At 36.2% G+C, this 18,001-nt stretch overlaps 1 protein-coding gene across 1 annotated transcript in view; it reads left to right on the top strand.

Annotated features, from left to right (window-relative positions):
• CCDC158 (coiled-coil domain containing 158) overlaps nucleotides 1–18,001 on the top strand; it is a 97,479-nt gene that overhangs the window by 62,889 nt on the left and 16,589 nt on the right. Inside the window, exons 18-19 of the mRNA XM_030878081.2 lie at nucleotides 10,867–11,024; nucleotides 13,220–13,279. Of these exons, the coding sequence (XP_030733941.2) occupies nucleotides 10,867–11,024; nucleotides 13,220–13,279 (218 nt within the window). The remainder of the gene's footprint in view (nucleotides 1–10,866; nucleotides 11,025–13,219; nucleotides 13,280–18,001) is intronic.

Genomic DNA, 18,001 nt, shown 5'->3' with positions numbered 1-18,001 from the left:
TTTGTATTTCTCTAATAATTAGTGATGTTGAGCATCTTTCCATTTGCCTGTTAGCCATCTGTATGTCTTCTTTGGAAAAATATCTATTCAAGACTTCTGCTCATTTTTTTGATTGGATTGTTTGTTTGATATTGAGTTATATGCTCTGTTTGTGTATTTTGGATATTAACCTCTTTTCAGTCATATAATTTGCTAATATGTTCTCCCACTCTGTAAGTAGTCTTTTCATTTTGTTGATGGAAAGTTTCCTCTGCTGTTCAAAAACTTTTAAATTTAATTAGGTCCCATTTGTTTATTTTTGCTTTTATTTCTTTTGCCTTAGGAGACTGATACAAGAAAATATGTCAAAGAATGTTCCACCTGTGTTCTCTTATGGGAGTTTTATTGTTTCAGGTTTTACGTTTAGGTCTTCAAACCATTTTGAGTTTATTTTTGTATATGGTGTGAGGAAATGTTCTAATCTCATTGTTTTACATGTGACTATCCAGTTTTCCCAGCATCACTTATTGAAGAAACTGTCTTTTCTCCACTGTATATTCTTGCCTCCTTTGTCATAGATTAATTGACTGAAGGTGCCTGGATTTATTTCTGGGCTCTCCATTCTGTTCCATTGATCTGTGTGTTTGTTTTCGTGCCAGTACTACACTATTTTGATTACTGTAGCTTTATAGGATAGTCTGAAGTCTGGGAGGGTTATACCTCCAGCTTTGTTCTTTTTTCTCAGGATTGCTTTGGCAATTTTGTGGTCCCATATAAATTTTAGGATTATTTGTTCTAGTTCTGTGAAAAATGTCATGGGGTATTTTGATAGGGATTGTGTTAAATCTGTAGATTGCTTTGGATAGTATGGCCATTTTAATAAGATTATTTCTTACAATCCAAGAGCATGAGATATATTTCCATTTCTTTGAATCATCTTTAGTTTCTTTTATCAGTGTTTTATAGTTTTCAGAGTACAGGTCCTTCACATCCTTGATTAAGTTTATTCCTAGGTATTTTATATTTTTGGATGCAATTTTAAGTGGGATTTTGTTTTACTTTCTCCTTCTGATATTTCATTATTAGTGTACAGGAATGGAACAGATTTCTGTATGTTAATCTTGTATCCTGCAACCTTGCTGAATTCATTTGTTCTAATAGTTTTTGGGTAGAGACTTTAGGGTTCTCTATATAGAGTATCACGTCATCTGCAAATGTTTTACCACTTCCCTTCCAATTTGGACACCTTTTATTTCTTTTTCTTGTCTGATAGCTGTGGCTAGGACTTCCACTACTGTGTTAAATGGAAGCAGCAAGAGCGGACATCCTTGTCCTGTTACTGAATTTAGTGGGAAGGCATTCAGCTTTTCACTGTTGAGTATTATGTCGGCTATGGGTTGGTTGTAAATGGCCTTTTGCTGAGATACTTTATCATGGGTGGATGTTGGATTTTGTCAGATACATTTTCTGCATCTATTAATTTAATCATGCGATTTTTCCTCTTTAGCCTGTTGATGGTGATAGATTATATTAATTGGTTTTTGAATGTTGAACTAGCTTTATATAACTGGGATAATTCCCACTTGATTGTGGGGTGTTGTTCTTAAAATAGATTGTTGTATTATACTTAGTAATATTTTGTTGAATATTTTTATATGTATGTTCATGAGAGATATTAGTCTATAGTTTTCTTTTCTTCTAGTGTTTTTGGTTTTGGTATCAGGGTAATGCTGGTCTCATAGAATGACTTAGGAAATATTCTGTCTACATCTATTTTCTGGAAGAGATTGTAGAGAGTTGGTATAATCTTTTCCTTAAATGTTTGTTAGAGTTCAGCAGTAAACCCATTTAGGCCTGGTGCTTTCTGTTTTGAAAGGTTATTAATTATTGATTTAATTTCTTTAATAGATATAGGCCTATTCAGATTCTCTATTTCTTCTTATGTAAGTTCTGACAGATTATGTCTTTCAGGGAATTGGTCCATTTCATCTAGGTTATCAAATTTGTGGGTACAGAGTTGTTCATAATATTCCTTTATTATGTTTTTAATGTCCATGGGATCTGTGGTGATGTCACCTCTTTCTGATAGAAATTTTTGTATCCTCTCTTTTTTTCTTAGTTAGCCTGGCTAGAGACTTACTAATTTTATTGATCTTTAATAAAAAGCAGGTTTAAGAACCTGCTTTTGGGTCATTGATTATCTCTATTGGTTTCCTGTTTTTAATTCCATTGATTTCAGCTTTAAATTTTATTTGTATTTTCTTTGCTTGCTTTGGATCTAATTTGCTCTTTTCTCCCCTAAATTCCCAAAGAAGCTTAGATTATTGGTTTTAGATCTTTCTTTTTTTCTAATATGTGTATTCAGTGCTATAAATTTCCCTCTAAGCCCCACTTTTGCTATATCACACACATTTTGGTAAGTTTTATTTTCATTTTCATTTCATTCAAACTATTTTACAATTTTTCTTGATATACCTTCTTTGACACATGTGTTATTTAGGACTGTGCTGTTTAATCTTCGATTATTTGGAGATTTTCCATCTGTCTTTCTGTTACTGATTTCAAGTTCAGTTCTATTGTGTTCCTAGAGTAGATATTGTATGATTTTTATTCTTTAATAATTGTTAAGGTTTGTTTTATGGCCCCAAATTCATATCTTGGTGAATGTTCCATGTAAGTTTGAGAAGAATATGTATTCTGCTGTTTTTAGATGAATTAGTCTTTAGGTATCAATTATATCCAGTTGGTTGATGGTGTTGTTAAGTTCAACTGTATCCTTACTGAATTTCTGCCTGCTGAATGTTTCCATTTTTGAAAGAAGGTTATTAAAGTCTCCAACTAATTGTGAATTCATCTATTTCTCCATGCAGTTCTGTCAGGTTTTGCCTCATATATTTTGATGTTCCACTGTTAAGTGCATACACATTAAGGATTGTTATACCTTCTCAGAAAATTGACCTGTTTATCATTATGTAATGCCCTTCTTTATCCCTGATCGCTTTGCTTGCTCTAAAGTCTGCTCTGTCTGAAATTAATGCTACTCCAACTGTTTTTTAAATGAGGACCATTTTTAAAGTCTTTTAAAGAATTTGTTACAATATTGCTTGTTTTTTATGTTTTTTTTGGTTTTTTGACCACAAGACATGTGAGGTCTTAGCTCCCTGACCAGGGATCGAACCCACACCCCCTGCACTGGAAGGTGAAGTCCCAATTACTGGACCGCCAGAGAAGTCCCCTATTTTTTAAAATTAGTGTTAGCATGGTGTAACTTTCTTCATCTCTTTACTTTTTTTTTTTTATTATTTTTTATTTTTGGCTGCATTGGGTCTTCATTGCTGCATGCGGGCTTTCTCTAGTTGTGGTGAGTGGGGGCTACTCCTTGTTGCAGCGCGTGGGCTTCTCATTGCGGTGGCTTCTCTTGTTGCAGAGCATGGGCTCTTGGCACATGGGCTTCAGTAGTTGTGGCACGCAGGCTCAGTATTTATGGCACGCAAGCTCAGTATTTATGGCTCGAGGGCTCTAGAGCACAGGCTCAGTAGTTGTGGTGCACGGGCTTAGTTTCTCCGTGGCATGTGGGATCTTCCCAGACCAGGGCTCGAACCCGTGTCCCCTGCATTGGCAGGCGGATTCTTAACCAGTGCACCACCAGGGAAGTCCATCATCTCTTTACTCTTAATCTATAAGTGCTTTTATATTTGAAGTGGGTTTATTGTAGACAATATTTGGGTCTTATTTTTTTTGATGCACGCTGACAATCTCTGTTTTTTAATTGGTATATTTAGACCATTAACATTTAAAGTGATTATTTATATAGCTGGATTAATATGTATCATATTTGTTACTGTTTTTTGTCATTGCCTTTGTTTTCTTTCCTATTTTTATCTTTCACTCTTTTCCTGCTTTTTTTTTTAAATTGAGCATTTTGTAAGATTTTATTTTTCTCTCCTTTTGCACATCAATTATGGGTTTTTCCTGCTTTTTTTAGTGGTTTTCCTAGAGTTTGCAATATACATTTACAGATAATCCAGGTTCACTTTCATATAACACTATACTGTGTCATGGGTAGTACAGGTACCTGCTAACAACAAAATAGTACTAATTCCTCTCTCCTGCCCCTTGTATCATTGTTGTCATTCATTTCACTTATACATAAGCATATATTAGTAATACATATCATAATATATATTATATACTTTATTAATATATATGATGTACATACCTAATTGAATACATTATTGCTATTATTGTTTGAACAAACTTCTGTTAGAGCAATTAAGAAAAAGTTTTGTTCTTTACTTTCACTTATTCCTCCTTTAATGCTCTTCCTTTCTTTATGTAGTTCTGGGTTTCTGCCCTTATAATTTTCCTTCTCTCTAAAGGACTTTTAACATTTCTTGCAAAGCAAGTCTACTGGCAAAAAATTCCCTCAATTTTTGTTTGAGAAAGTTGTTATTTCTCCTTCACTTTTGAAGGATAATTTTGCAGGGTTCATAATTCTAGGTTGGTAGGTGTTTTTCTCTCAATACTTTAAATATTTCACTCAACTCTCTTTTCGCATGCATACATGGTTTGAAGAAAAGTCTGATGTAATTTTTATCCTTGCTATTCTATAGGTAAGGTGTTTTTTTCTTCTGGCTTCTTTAAAATCTTTCTTTTTTTTGATTTTCTGCAGTTCAAATATAATATACTTATGCATAGAATTTTTTTTTTTTTGGTGTTTATACTGCTTGGCATGTTCTCTTAGCTTCCTGGATCTGTGGCTTGATATCTGTCAGTAATCTTGGAAAATTCTCAACTATTATCACTTCAAGTATTTCTTCTGTTTCTCTCTTTCTTCTCCTTCTGGTATCCCCATTATGGATTTTACACCTTTATAGTTGTCCCACAGTTCTATTTTCTGTTCTATCTTTTTCATGCTTTTTTCTCTTTGTATTTCAGCTTTAGAAGTTTCCATTGACATATCTTGAAGCTCATTGTTTCTTTTATTAGGCATGTCCAGCCTACTGATAAGTCCAACAAAGACCTTTTTCATTTCTTTACAATGTTTTTTCTTTCTAGCATTTCCTTCTGATTCTATCTCAGAATTTTAATCTTTCTGCTTACATTACCCATCTGTTCTTACAAGTCATCCACTTTTTCCATTAGAACCTTTAGTATATTAATCATAGTTTTTTAAATTCCTAGTCTGATAATTCTAAAATATCTGCCATATTTGAGTCTGGTTCTGATGCTTGCTCTGTCTCTTCAAACTGTGTTTTTTTGTCTTTTAGTATGCCTTGTACTTTTTTGTTGAAAGCTGGACATGATGTACTGGATAAAAAAACCTGAGATAAACAGACCTTTAGTGTGTGGTTTTGTGTTTTTTTTGCTAGGAGTTGGGCTGTGTTTACTGCTTGCTGTAGCTGTAGGTGTCAGAGGCTAAAATTTTCTCAGGTGTCCTTGTTTTTGTTTCCCCTCTTGTCTTTGGGTTTCCCTAGAGACTTTCTCTTAAGGCCTTTGACATGCAGTTATTTATGTTGTAGTCTCATTATTATACAGAAGGCTTATTGATGTCGTGGTAAGGTGTGTGTGTGGGGAACACTATATAGTCCTGTTATTAGGTCTGTCTTTTAGTGAGCCTATGCCCCTTGGGTGGGACTCTCCCAAGTTCTCAGTTTTGTTACCCCACCACCACTATCATCTTTAGGTAAGACAGGAAGGCTAGGAGGAGTTGAGTTGGGTATTTCCCTTCCCCTAGGTTGATCAGGCTCTAGTAAAACCCAAGATGTTTCACCTCTGGTTTGATATCAAGTGTCCCTTGAGGGCTGGATTTGTTAAGAAGAACAGAAGGCTCTGAGCATATTTCAAGATAGTTACTTTTCCCTTACTCCTGTCAGGAAACACAAGGGGATTTTTCTCCAGTCTTCATTCTGAGAACTGATGGGGCTCCTGGAGGTAAAGCTTACAAAAATGTGGTGGCCCTAACTTGGAGTTTTTAATTCTTAAGCTTGTTCACACTGAGCCTCTAACACTTCATCAATTTAAGTTTTTCTACCCTTTACTGGCTTCATTGGAGGATCTCTGCTCCTGGACTTCTGCTCCAGTAAGTTATAATTCTGTATATTTGCCTCCAGTTTTGAGAGTAGCAGTTTGGCCTGTGTCCTCAGTTCTCTGATGGATCTAAGGGGAGTTGATGATTATCAGTTTGTTAAGCTTTTTTCTTGTTGTGAGGAAAGAATTGGTGACTTCTAAGCTCCTTACATATTGGATTGGACTGTTATGACTTTTCTAGATAATAGTTATCAGAAGTCCTAAAATTCCCTTTGATTCAGTAATATCATCTCTAGAAATTGATCTTGATAAAATAATGAGAGATAGGCACAAAGGTAAATGCATGAAGATATTCACTGAAGTATTATTTATAATAGCCAAAAATGGAAATAATACAACTGTCTAACAATAGGATATTGGTTTATAAAGGAAGGGCGCGAAGAAAAAAGAAAAGAAAGATAATGTCTCTACTTATATCAAGGGAGAGCATAAGTAACTAGAATGCACAGTTAACCCTTATGACATCTTCTTAGTGGCTCTATCCTAGTACTAACACATTATAATACTTTAAGTCTTATTACCTTTCTGGTCATTCTAGATCAGTAAATATGAAGCATATAAAATACTTCATGTGTTTCTATGCTAAAGGGAGAAGGAAGTGGAAACCAGCCTTTACTGAATACTTCCAATGTATACATTAAATGCTTCTCATTCCTTATGCCATCCTTATAAAGTAAGAGTTATTTTCCTCATTTTTACAGATTAGGAGATGGAGATTAAAAGAAGCATTTCCCTTGTTATAATGAAATGATCTGTTTATGCATTTGCCTCCCATATTAATCTGTATGGTCTCTGCAAGCAAGGACCAGTTACATTTGTCATTTTACATTAGTTCCTAAGAGTGTCTGGCACATAACAGATATCCTGCAAAGTCTGTTGGAGTGTGAAAGGTAACTTGTTCTACATCACATAGCCAGAGAATGGTAGTGGCCATGATTTAAAAGCCTGTGCTGTCTTCCACTGGTACCACACTGCCTCTCTATTCCCTATCACCTCCAGAATGGGTTAGGAAGTGGTACTGGCATTTGTGTTACTATCTCTTTAGTAGTTTTAAAGATTCCCAGGGTACATTTGACTGATAAATCAATTCTTGTTTAATGCCTCTGAGTTTGTAGAGTAGTTACCTTCATGTGATTTGTGAATTACTTTTAGTAATAACCAGACTGTAAGTATGGTGAGCTCAGGTGTTCAGCTATATGATTTAATACTTGTCCATATTCTACAATTTTGTGATTTTATGATCCTAAATTTGGACAGCCCCTTACATACTGATAACGTTTCCTGATGAATATATCCAGTGAGAATTAGTCAGTGTATCACATTGGACAGATCATGGACTTTGAAGACAAGCAGATGATGTTTTTTTATCCCAGTTGTGCCATTTACCCCTTGTGTGATTTTGAGCAAGTTGTTTAATCTCTCTGTGCCTCAGTTTTCTCATTTCTAAAATGGAAATGATGATTTCTACCTTATTGGGTGGTTTGAAGATTAAAGTTTAAATGAGATAATATATTGAGTACTTGGTACATGGTAAACATTTGATAAAAAGTGCCTCTATCAACTTATCTTGACAGTTGAAATGATGAGCCACATCTATGAGAGAAAGTTTGACTGGGACAGATATAGTCTTGAACTTGGTACTAAATACACAGAAATGCAAATTACAGGACATGGAAGATGTGTATTATCAATAACGTGTGGAAAAGACCTGGGGAGCCTCAGCTGACTGCCTACTCAGTCTGAGTCAGCAGTATTATGTTGCAGCCAAAAAAGGTTTTAAGGATAGCACCCAGATCAAGGAAGGAGACAGTTCTCCTCCCTTCTGCTCTGGTCAGATTCTCCTTGATTTCTCTATTTCATTTCTGGGCATGAGCATTTAAGAGAATCATTGATTAACCAGAGTCTGTTAAAAAGAAGCACAACCGGGCTTCCCTGGTGGCGCAGTGGTTGAGAGTCTGCCTGCCAATGCAGGGGACACAGGTTCGTGCCCCGGTCCGGGAAGATCCCACATGCCGCGGAGCAGCTGGGCCCATGAGCCATGGCCGCTGAGCCTGCGCGTCCGGAGCCTGTGCTCCGCAACGGGAGAGGCCACCACAGTGAGAGGCCCGGGTACCGCCAAAAAAAAAAAAAAAAAGAAGAAGCAGCACAACCAAAGTGGTGAGAAATCATGAGACCATGCTACTTAAAAGAGTAGATGAATTGAGAAGATCTAGTCTGGAGAGTGTGTTAGAAAGTGTAGGTGGGGGAGGGGAGGTTGGCATGATAAAATAAGTATCCATTTCTAAAAGGTTATCATGTTAAATTGTTCCCTCATAACACTAGGAGATAAAACTATGACCAGGGATGGAAGTTGTATGGAGGAGATTCAGTTTAAGCCTTTCTTGCAAAGGATTAAAGCTATATGAAAATTAAACTGCCTTCCTTGGTTTTTGGTGATCAAGTAAATGCCAGATAAGTATATTGCTGGGATGCCGTAGAGAAAATTCATCATCACTTCTGACTGGAGATTGGACTAGAATTAAATGATCTTAAAGACCCTTCCAACTTTATATTTTTGTGATTTTATATACAAGCAAAGTATGGGTTATTTGAAATGCAGTGTATAAAGGCGGAGATGGTCAAACCAGTCCTTGCCTCTATGAAACTTACATTTTAATTGGAGGAACAACACAAATTTTAAAAGTTTTAAAGAGTATTAGGATGAAATCACAATAAGAGAATATCATAGGGCTGATTATGATTAATTGTTAAGTTAATGTTAATTGAATACTTTTCAACCTTGTATGTTTTGTAAAGCACCAGTTACTCTCAAAGAACATGAGTGTCATGATCCTGGGAGTGGGGAGGGAAGCATATTTACATGTTTGTATGTTATTATACTGATAAGTTATAATAAATGTCAAGGGCTTAAAATTTTTAATGACAAAGCTTATTAAGTAAACTTTCTAGTGGGCAGAAGATATGAAGGTCCAGGTGTTATATTGATATTTCAAGGTTAGAACTAAAGTGACTGAATATTGCAATAGAATAAGGTTTTTGAAGTTTGTTTGTTTTTTTTTTTTTTTTTGGCAGTATGTGGGCCTCTCACTGTTGTGGCCTCTCCCGTTGTGGAGCACAGGCTCCAGACGTGCAGGCTCAGTGGCCATGACTCACGGGCCCAGCCTCTCCGCGGCACGTGGGATCTTCCCGGACCGGGGCACGAACCCTTGTCCCCTGCATTGGCAGGCAGACTCCCAACCACTGCGCCACCAGGGAAGCCCTGGTTTTTTAAGTTTTATTCCACATTAGATATGATGTCCACCAGGGCTAGGACAGGAACAAAGCCAGTGTTTGTTTGGTGAAATTGGATCTGCTTAGAGACAAATGCTTTTATTTATGATTAAGAAACTTGTTCAGCATGTGTGCGATCAGCGAGTATATGGGAAATCTCTGTACCTAATACTCATTTTTGCTGTGAACCTAAAACTGCTCTCAAAAATAACGTCTATTAAAAATGGTTCAGGGCTTCCCTGGTGGCGCAGTGGTTGAGAGTCCGCCTGCCAATGCAGAGGACACGGGTTCATGCCCTGGTCCGGCAAGATCCCACATGCCGTGCAGCGGCTAGGCCCGTGAGCCATGGCCGCTGAGCCTGTGCGTCCAGAGCCTGTGCTCCACAACGGGAGAGGCCACAATAGTGAGAAGCCCATGTACCACAAAAAAACAAAAACAAAAAACAAACAAACAAAAAAAATGGTTCACATCTTCATATATTTTAAATTAATGAAATCAAATTTCATAATTTAATGGAGTCTAATTTATGAAATTCTGAACTCATCATGTAATTTCTAGGTTAAGGTGACCATCAGTAAACTGGAAAGATCATAATTACCACACATTCAGTTAGAACTCTTGACATCTTCAGCTGGATATTTTATGTGGTTTATCAGTGGTGGTAGGAAAGGGAGGGGAATGTGAGCGTTATACCAGTAACATCAACACTTGGTTGACATGAACCCTAGAAAAGTAATGCCCAAAGAACAAAAATTTTGCAGTGTTCATCCTTCAGCAACCAATCCGTGTGGCAGGTGTAACTCTGCCTTGGGACAGACACTTCTGGCTAAAATAGCTTGATGATGCTTGATGCCTCTCTAGCCATGAACATCCTCCAACTAAGTCCACCTGCTCACCAGGGCAACTTCTGACTAATGTTCGGTTTCCTCTCTTTTTGTGCCAATTGGGAACCTCTGTACTTTTTCTTATATTATAAATATTCATTGAGGAATACTATCTATTTGAAAATCTTTTTTATATTATTCTCCAACTAACACAGTTTGAAAATACTGGATGTCTCTTTCCTCATCAGTAAAGTGTTGGGGGTAGATTGACTCATCGCTAGAGAGTTCCTTACTTGTAAAGTTCTGTAGCTTTATAAAATTAGTTCAGCCCTTAACAAAAGTATTGGAATTATTTTGCCTGGATGTAGTTGTAAATATTTAATGGCATGGTAAGATGTACATACCGCATTGTTAAAGTTAAAAAATAAAAAAGGATTTAAAAATAGATGTGTATAGTTTGATCCTGTGTTTACATATATGTATAAATAGGTATACACACATTTATAGATTAGATATAGCACTGTGTGGATTATTGATTGAATATTATTGATTATCCCTGAGTAGTAAGATTACAGGTTTTTTATTTCCTCTTCTTTCTCCTCCATAATTTCTGTTTACCAGTTGAATTAATTTTATAGTAGGAAATGGCATTTGAATCTGAATAAAACAAAGTGTCCTTGTCTTGTAAATTGTTTTAATTCAGCACTCTACGAAACCTAATACAAAGGAAGATCCAACGAGGGACTTGAAACAGCTTCTCCAGGAGTTGAGAAGTGTGATCAACGAGGAGCCACCCGTGCGCCTGGGCAAGAGCGAGGAAGACGGGAGAGCACCATCTCTGGGGTTCTCCTATGTGGCTGTGTAAGACTGAGTGTACTTGACAGTGGGAAGTCTTCTCTAATCAGTGGGTGGCGATCACGGTGTCTATGTGGGACAACTTCTGGGGGGTTGAAGTTTCAGTAACTTTGAGGGGTATCTGGACATTACCAGGGAAAACAAAAGTGGATGAGTTAGCAAAAGTAAAACACCTTGACATCAGAGAAAATAATAGCAGTAGTTTTCCTACTCAGAAATTAGTCAAGGCAACGTGTTACCCAAAGTTACATTCATACAGTAATTTATAGTTCCCAACAGATGTCACATTCATAATCTTATTTGATTGTCACAACAACTGTCTGTTTGAGACAAGATAGAGCAGGATTTATTTATCCCATTTTAAAAATGAGAAAAACACAAGTTCCAAAATGTTGACTTACCTACAACCACACATGGTGAAGCTAAAGCTCAAACCCTGAGAACTGCATAACTCTCCAGGTATAAGCTAATTGGAAAGCTTTGGTTCTCTAGGCATTAAGTCTAGGCAATGACTTAAATTAATAAAAGTCAGATCCAAAAAAGGATTCAACCAGTCCACCAGCCACTGCCTGCACGTACCTGCAGAAATCAATGAGATCCTCATACTCTTTTCAAAAGTGTTTTAAATTTTTAATGTGTGCTATTATTAAATCAGCTTAGAGCATTTTAATATGGTATATACTATATTCTTAGCATTTTAATACTAATTATATGTTGTTAGTATTATAATAACCCATCGTAATTTTGTTTTCTGGTTATATGGCAAATATCTCAAAATAATACTTTCTGACATAATACTTTTATATAAACAATCTCCATTTTCTTAAGATGTTCAGTTAGTGTTTATTAACCTGAGGTAGCAAAATATTAATTGGATTTGTCTATTTTTTATTAATAATATTATTAATAGTAGTAGTAAAATATTAATAACAGTCCAGTTACCTAGCATAACATTGCATTCTCTGAGTCACATGTTAGAAACATTCTATTGTCACTCCATCCAAGAATACTTATATGTGCAGGACACTTTCATTTTTTTTAAATGTTCTCAAGCATTTTATTTTTTCTCAGTTTTTTTTATTGAAGTGTAGTTGATTTACAATGTTGTTAATTTCTGCTGTATAGCAAAGTGATTCAGTTATACACATATATACATTCTTTTTTTTTAATATTCCTTTCCATTATGGTTTATCATGGGGTATTGAATATAGTTCTCTGTGCTATACAGTAGGACCTTGTTGTTTATCCATTCTGTATATAAAAGCTTACATCTGCTAACCCCAACCTCCCCCTCCATCCCTCCCCCACACTCCCTCCCCCTTGGCAACCACCAGTCTGTTCTCTATATGTCCATGATTCTGTCTGTTTCATAGGTAGATTGATTTGAGTCATATGTTAGATTCCACATATAGGTGATATCATATGGTATTTGTCTTTCTCTTTCTGACTAGCTTCACTTAGTATGATAATCTCTAGTTGCATCCATGTTGCTACAAATGGCATTATTTTGTTCTTTTTTATGGCTGAGTAGTATTCCATTGTATGTATATACCACATCTTCTTTATCCATTCGTCTGTCGATGGACAGTTAGGTTATTTCCGTTGTCTTGGCTGTTGTGAAGAGCAGAGCACTTTCATTTTTGTCATAACTTTATAATATGCCTTCTAAGCCAGAGCAGTATTATCAAGCTCATTTGACAGATGATTACATTTAGACAGATTAAGTTGCCTCCACCTATGAGGCAAAGAGACAAAGTCAGAAGTAAACATTAGAGACCCTGGCTTCCAGCACTAATCATTCCACAAGATTACCATGACTTCCCTGATCAAACTTCCATCACTTCAACCACTAATGATAGGCTTGACTATATTGAACTGTATTCAACATGAATATATTTAGCCCCTGCCGTTAGAGAGTTTATGTTAATTTGCTGTAATCCTACAAATGACCTTGTCATTTTAGGCTTTGGCACCAAAGCCAGAACTCAGCCTCAAGTGTTTAAGGGTTCAGGAACAAAAACATTTCTAAATTGACAAATTCCAGGGGTAGCACTTTGCAAAATTTGCTTGGAGGCCTAAATTCTACTGTTGTGCCTTAAAGAAGAGTTAAATACATAGGAGCAATTGATTATTTTAAAAATACATGGAATCTAGAAATTATTCTTTGTATAATTAACTGAGAGTTACATTTATCTATACAGAGATGATAGAATAAGAGATTGCATTACTGAATCAAGGCTGAGATTAGAGATATGCCATAGGTGAGAGGAATCTGAGATTCTGAATCTAATGAATTGTCCAGGAATTTTACATGTGACCAGGTAATTTGGGAAGTCTGGACAGTTCACATGAGAATTGATGGAAAGTTGTGATAATGTTTAACTGAAACCGAAAAGGATTTTGGTGAAATGTACTAAAGTAATTTACTTTCTAGAAATTAACTTAATAGGCATTTTTTTAAAACACCTTTATAAGAGTATAATTGCTTTACAATGGTGTGTTAGTTTCTGCTTTATAACAAAGTGAATCAGTTATACATATACATATGTCCCCATATCTCTTCCCTCTTGCATCTCCCTCCCTCCCTCCCACCCTCCCTATCCCACCCCTCTAGGTGTTCACAAAGCACTGAGCTGATCTCCCTCTGCTATGCAGCTGCTTCCCACTAGCTAGCTATATTATGTTTGGTAGTGTATATATGTCCATGCCACTCCCTCACTTTGTCCCAGCTTACCCTACTCCCTCCCCATATCCTCAAGTCCATTCTCTAGTAAGTCTGCATCTTTATTCCCGTCTTGCCCCTAGGTTCTTCTGACCATTTTTTTTTCTTTTTTCTTTTTTTTTTTTTTTTTTAGATTCCATATATAAGTGTTAGCATACGGTATGTGTTTTTCTCTTTCCGACTTACTTCACTGTATGACATCTCTAGGTCCATCCACCTCACTACAAATAACTCAGTTTCATTCCTTTTTATGGCTGAGTAATATGCCATTGTATATATGTGCCACATCTTCTTTATCCATTCATTTGTTGATGGACACCTAGGTTGCTTCCATGTCCTGGCTATTGTAAATAGAGCTGCAATGAACATTTTGGTACGTGACTCTTCTTGAATTATGGTTTTCTCAGGGTACATGCGCAGCAGTGGGATTGCTGGGTCGTATGGTAGTTCTATTTTTAGTTTTTTAAGGAACCTCCATACTGTTCTCCATAGTGACTGTATCAATTTACATTCCCACTAACAGTGCAAGAGGATTCCCTTTTCTCCACACCCTCTCCAGCATTTATTGTTTGTAGATTTTTTGATGATGGCCATTCTGACTGGTGTGAGATGATATCTCATTGTAGTTTTGATTTGCATCTCTCTAATGATTAATGATGTTGAGCATTCTTTCATGTGTTTGTTGGCAATCTGTATATCTTCTTTGGAGAAATGTCTATTTAGGTCTTCTGTGTGTTTTGGAGATTAATCCTTTGTCAGTTGCTTCATTTGCAAATATGTTCTCCCATTCTGAGGGTTGTCTTTTCGTCTTGTTTATGGTTTCCTTGGCTGTGCAAAAGCTTTTAAGTTTCATTAGGTCCCATTTGTTTATTTGTGTTTTTATTTCCATTTCTGTAGGAGGTGGGTCAAAAAGGATCTTGCTGTGATTTATGTCATAGAGTGTTCTGCCTATGTTTTCCTCTAAGAGTTTGATGGTGTCTGGCCTTACATTTAGGTCTTTAATCCATTTTCAGCTTATTTTTGTGTATGGTGTTAGGGAGTGTTCTAATTTCATTCCTTTACATGTATCTGTCCAGTTCTCCCAGCACCACTTATTGAAGAGGCTGTCTTTTTTCCACTGTATATTCTTGCCTCCTTTATCAAAGATAAGGTGACCATATGTGCATGGGTTTGTCTCTGGGCTTTGTATCCTGTTCCATTGATCTCTATTTCTGTTTTTGTGCCAGTACCATACTGTCTTGATTACTGTAGCTTTGTAGTATAGTCTGAAGTCAGGGAGTCTGATTCCTCCAGCTCTGTTTTTCTTTCTCAAGATTGCTTTGGCTATTCGGGATTCTCTATGTATGGTATCATATCATCTGCAAACAGTGACAGCTTTACTTCTTCTTTTCCAATTTGGATTCCTTTTATTTCTTTTTCTTCTCTGATTGCTGTGGCTAAAACTTCCAAAACTACGTTGAATAATAGAGGTGAGAGTTAGCAACCTTGTCTTGTTCCTGATCTTAGTAGAAATGGTTTTAGTTTTTCACCTTTGAGGACAATGTTGGCTGTGGGTTTGTCATATATGGCCTTTATTATGTTGAGGAAAGTTCCCTCTATGCCTACTTTATGGAGGGTTTTTATCATAAATGGGTGTTGAATTTTATCAAAAGCTTTCTCTGCATCTATTGAGATGATCATGTGGTTTTTCTCCTTCAATTTGTTAATATGGTGTATCACGTTGATTGATTTGCGTATATTGAAGAATCCTTGCATTCCTGGGATAAACCCCACTTGATCATAGTGTATGATCCTTTTAATGTGCTGTTGGATTCTGTTTGCTAGTATTTTGTTGAGAATTTTTGTATCTATGTTCATCAGTGATCTTGGCCTGTAGTTTTCTTTCTTTGTGACATCTTTGTCTGGTTTAGGTATCAGAGTGATGGTGGCCTCGTAGAATGAGTTTGGGAGTGTTCCTCCCTCTGCTATATTTTGGAAGAGTTTGAGAAGGATAGGTGTTAGCTCTTCTCTAAATGTTTGATAGAATTCGCCTGTGAAGCCATCTGGTCCTGGGCTTTTGTTTGTTGAAAGATTTTTAATCACAGTTTCATTTTCAGTGCTTGTGATTGGTCTGTTCATATTTTCTAATTCTTCCTGGCTCAGCCTCGGAAGGCTGTGCATTTCTAAGAATTTGTCCATTTCTTCCAGTTGTCCATTTTATTGGCATATAGTTGCTTGTAGTAATCTCTTATTATCCTTTGTATCTCTGCAGTGTCAGTTGTTACTTCTCCTTTTTCATTTCTAATTCTGTTGATTTGAGTCTTCTCCCTTTTTTTCTTGATAAGTCTGGCTAATGGTTTATCAATTTTGTTTATCTTCTCAAAAAACCAGCTTTTAGTTTTATTGATCTTTGCTATCGTTTCCTTCATTTCTTTTTTATTTATTTCTGATCTGATCTTTATACTTCTGCTAACTTTGGGCTTTTTTTTGTTCTTCTTTCTCTAATTGCTTTAGGTGTAAGGTTAGGTTGTTTATTTGAGATGTTTCTTGTTTCTTAAGGTAGGATTGTATTGCTATAAACTTCCCTCTTAGAACTGCTTTTGCTGCAACCCACAGGTTTTGGGTCATTGTGTTTTCATTGTCATTTGTTTCTAGGTATTTTTTGATTTCCTCTTTGATTTCCTCAGTGATTGCTTGGTTATTAAGTAGTGTGTTGTTTAGCCTCCATATGTTTGTATTTCTTACAGACTTTTTCCTGTAATTGATATCTAGTCTCATAGCGTTGTGGTTGGAAAAGATACTTGATACGATTTCAATTTTCTTAAATTTACCAAGGCTTGATTTATGACCCAAGATATGATCTATCCTGGAGAATGTTCCATGAGCACTTGAGAAGAATGTGTATTCTGTTGTTTTTGGATGGAATGTCCTATAAATATCAATTAAGTCCATCTTGTTTAATGTATCATTTAAAGCTTGTGTTTCCTTGTTTATTTTCATTTTGGATGATCTGTGCATTGGTGAAAGTGGGGTGTTAAAGTCCCCTGCTATGACTGTGTTACTGTCAATTTCCCCTTTTTTGGCTCTTAGTATTTTCCTTATGTATTGAGGTGCTCCTATGTTGGGTGCATAAATATTTACAATTGTTACATCTTCTTCTTGGATCGATCCCTTGATCATTATGTAGTGTCCTTCTTTGTCTCTTGTAATAGTCTTTGTTTTAAAGTCTGTTTTGTCTGATACGAGAATTGCTACTCCAGCTTTCTTTTGATTTCCAATTGCATGGAATATCTTTTTTCATCCCCTCACTTTTAGTCTGTATGTGTCCCTAGGTCTGAAGTGGGTCTCTTGTAGACAGCATATAAACGGGTCTTGTTTTTGTATCCATTCAGCCAGTCTATGTCTTTTGGTTGGAGCATTTAATCCATTTATATTTAAGGTAATTATCAATATGTATGTTCCTATTACCATTTTCTTAAATGTTTGGGGTTTATTATTGTAAGTCTTTTCCTTCTCTTGTGTTTCCTGCCTAGAGAAGTTCCTTTAGCATTTGTTGTAAAGCTGGTTTGGTGGTGTTGAATTCTCTTAGCTTTTGCGTGTCTGTAAAGCTTTTAATTTCTCCATCAAATATGAATGAGATCCTTGCTGGGTAGAGTAATCTTGGCTGTAGGTTTTTCTCCTTCATCACTTTAAATATGTCCTGCCACTCCCTTCTGGCTTGCAGAGTTTCTGCTCAAAGATCAGCTCTTAACCTCATGGGGATTCCCTTATGTGTTATTTGTTGTTTTTCCCTTGCTGCTTTTAATATTTGTTCTTTGTATTTAATTTTTGATAGTTTGATTAATATGTGTCTTGGCGTGTTTCTCCTTGGGTTTATCCTGTATGGGACTCTCTGTGCTTCCTGGACTTGATTAACTATTTCCTTTCCCATATTAGGGAAGTTTTTATCTCTAATCTCTTCAAATATTTTCTCAGTCCCTTTCTTTTTCTCTTCTTCTTCTGGGACCCCTATAATTCGAATGTTGGTGCGTTTAATGTCATCCCAGAGGTCTGTGAGACTGTCCTCAATTCTTTTCATTCTTTTTTCTCTATTCCACTCTGCAGTAGTTATTTCCACTATTTTATCTTCCAGGTCACTTATCCGTTCTTCTGCCTCAGTTATTCTGCTATTGATCCCTTCTAGAGAATTTTAAATTTCATTTATTGTGTTGTTCATCACTGTTTGTTTGCTCTTTAGTTCTTCTAGGTCCTTGTTAAATGTTTCTTGTATATTCTCCATTCT

Source organism: Globicephala melas, chromosome 5 (genome assembly GCF_963455315.2).
Source record: "Globicephala melas chromosome 5, mGloMel1.2, whole genome shotgun sequence".
Lineage (NCBI taxonomy): Eukaryota > Metazoa > Chordata > Mammalia > Artiodactyla > Delphinidae > Globicephala > Globicephala melas.
The sequence above is the reverse complement of the archived record's forward strand: the minus strand, read 5'-3'. Positions and strand labels throughout refer to the sequence as shown.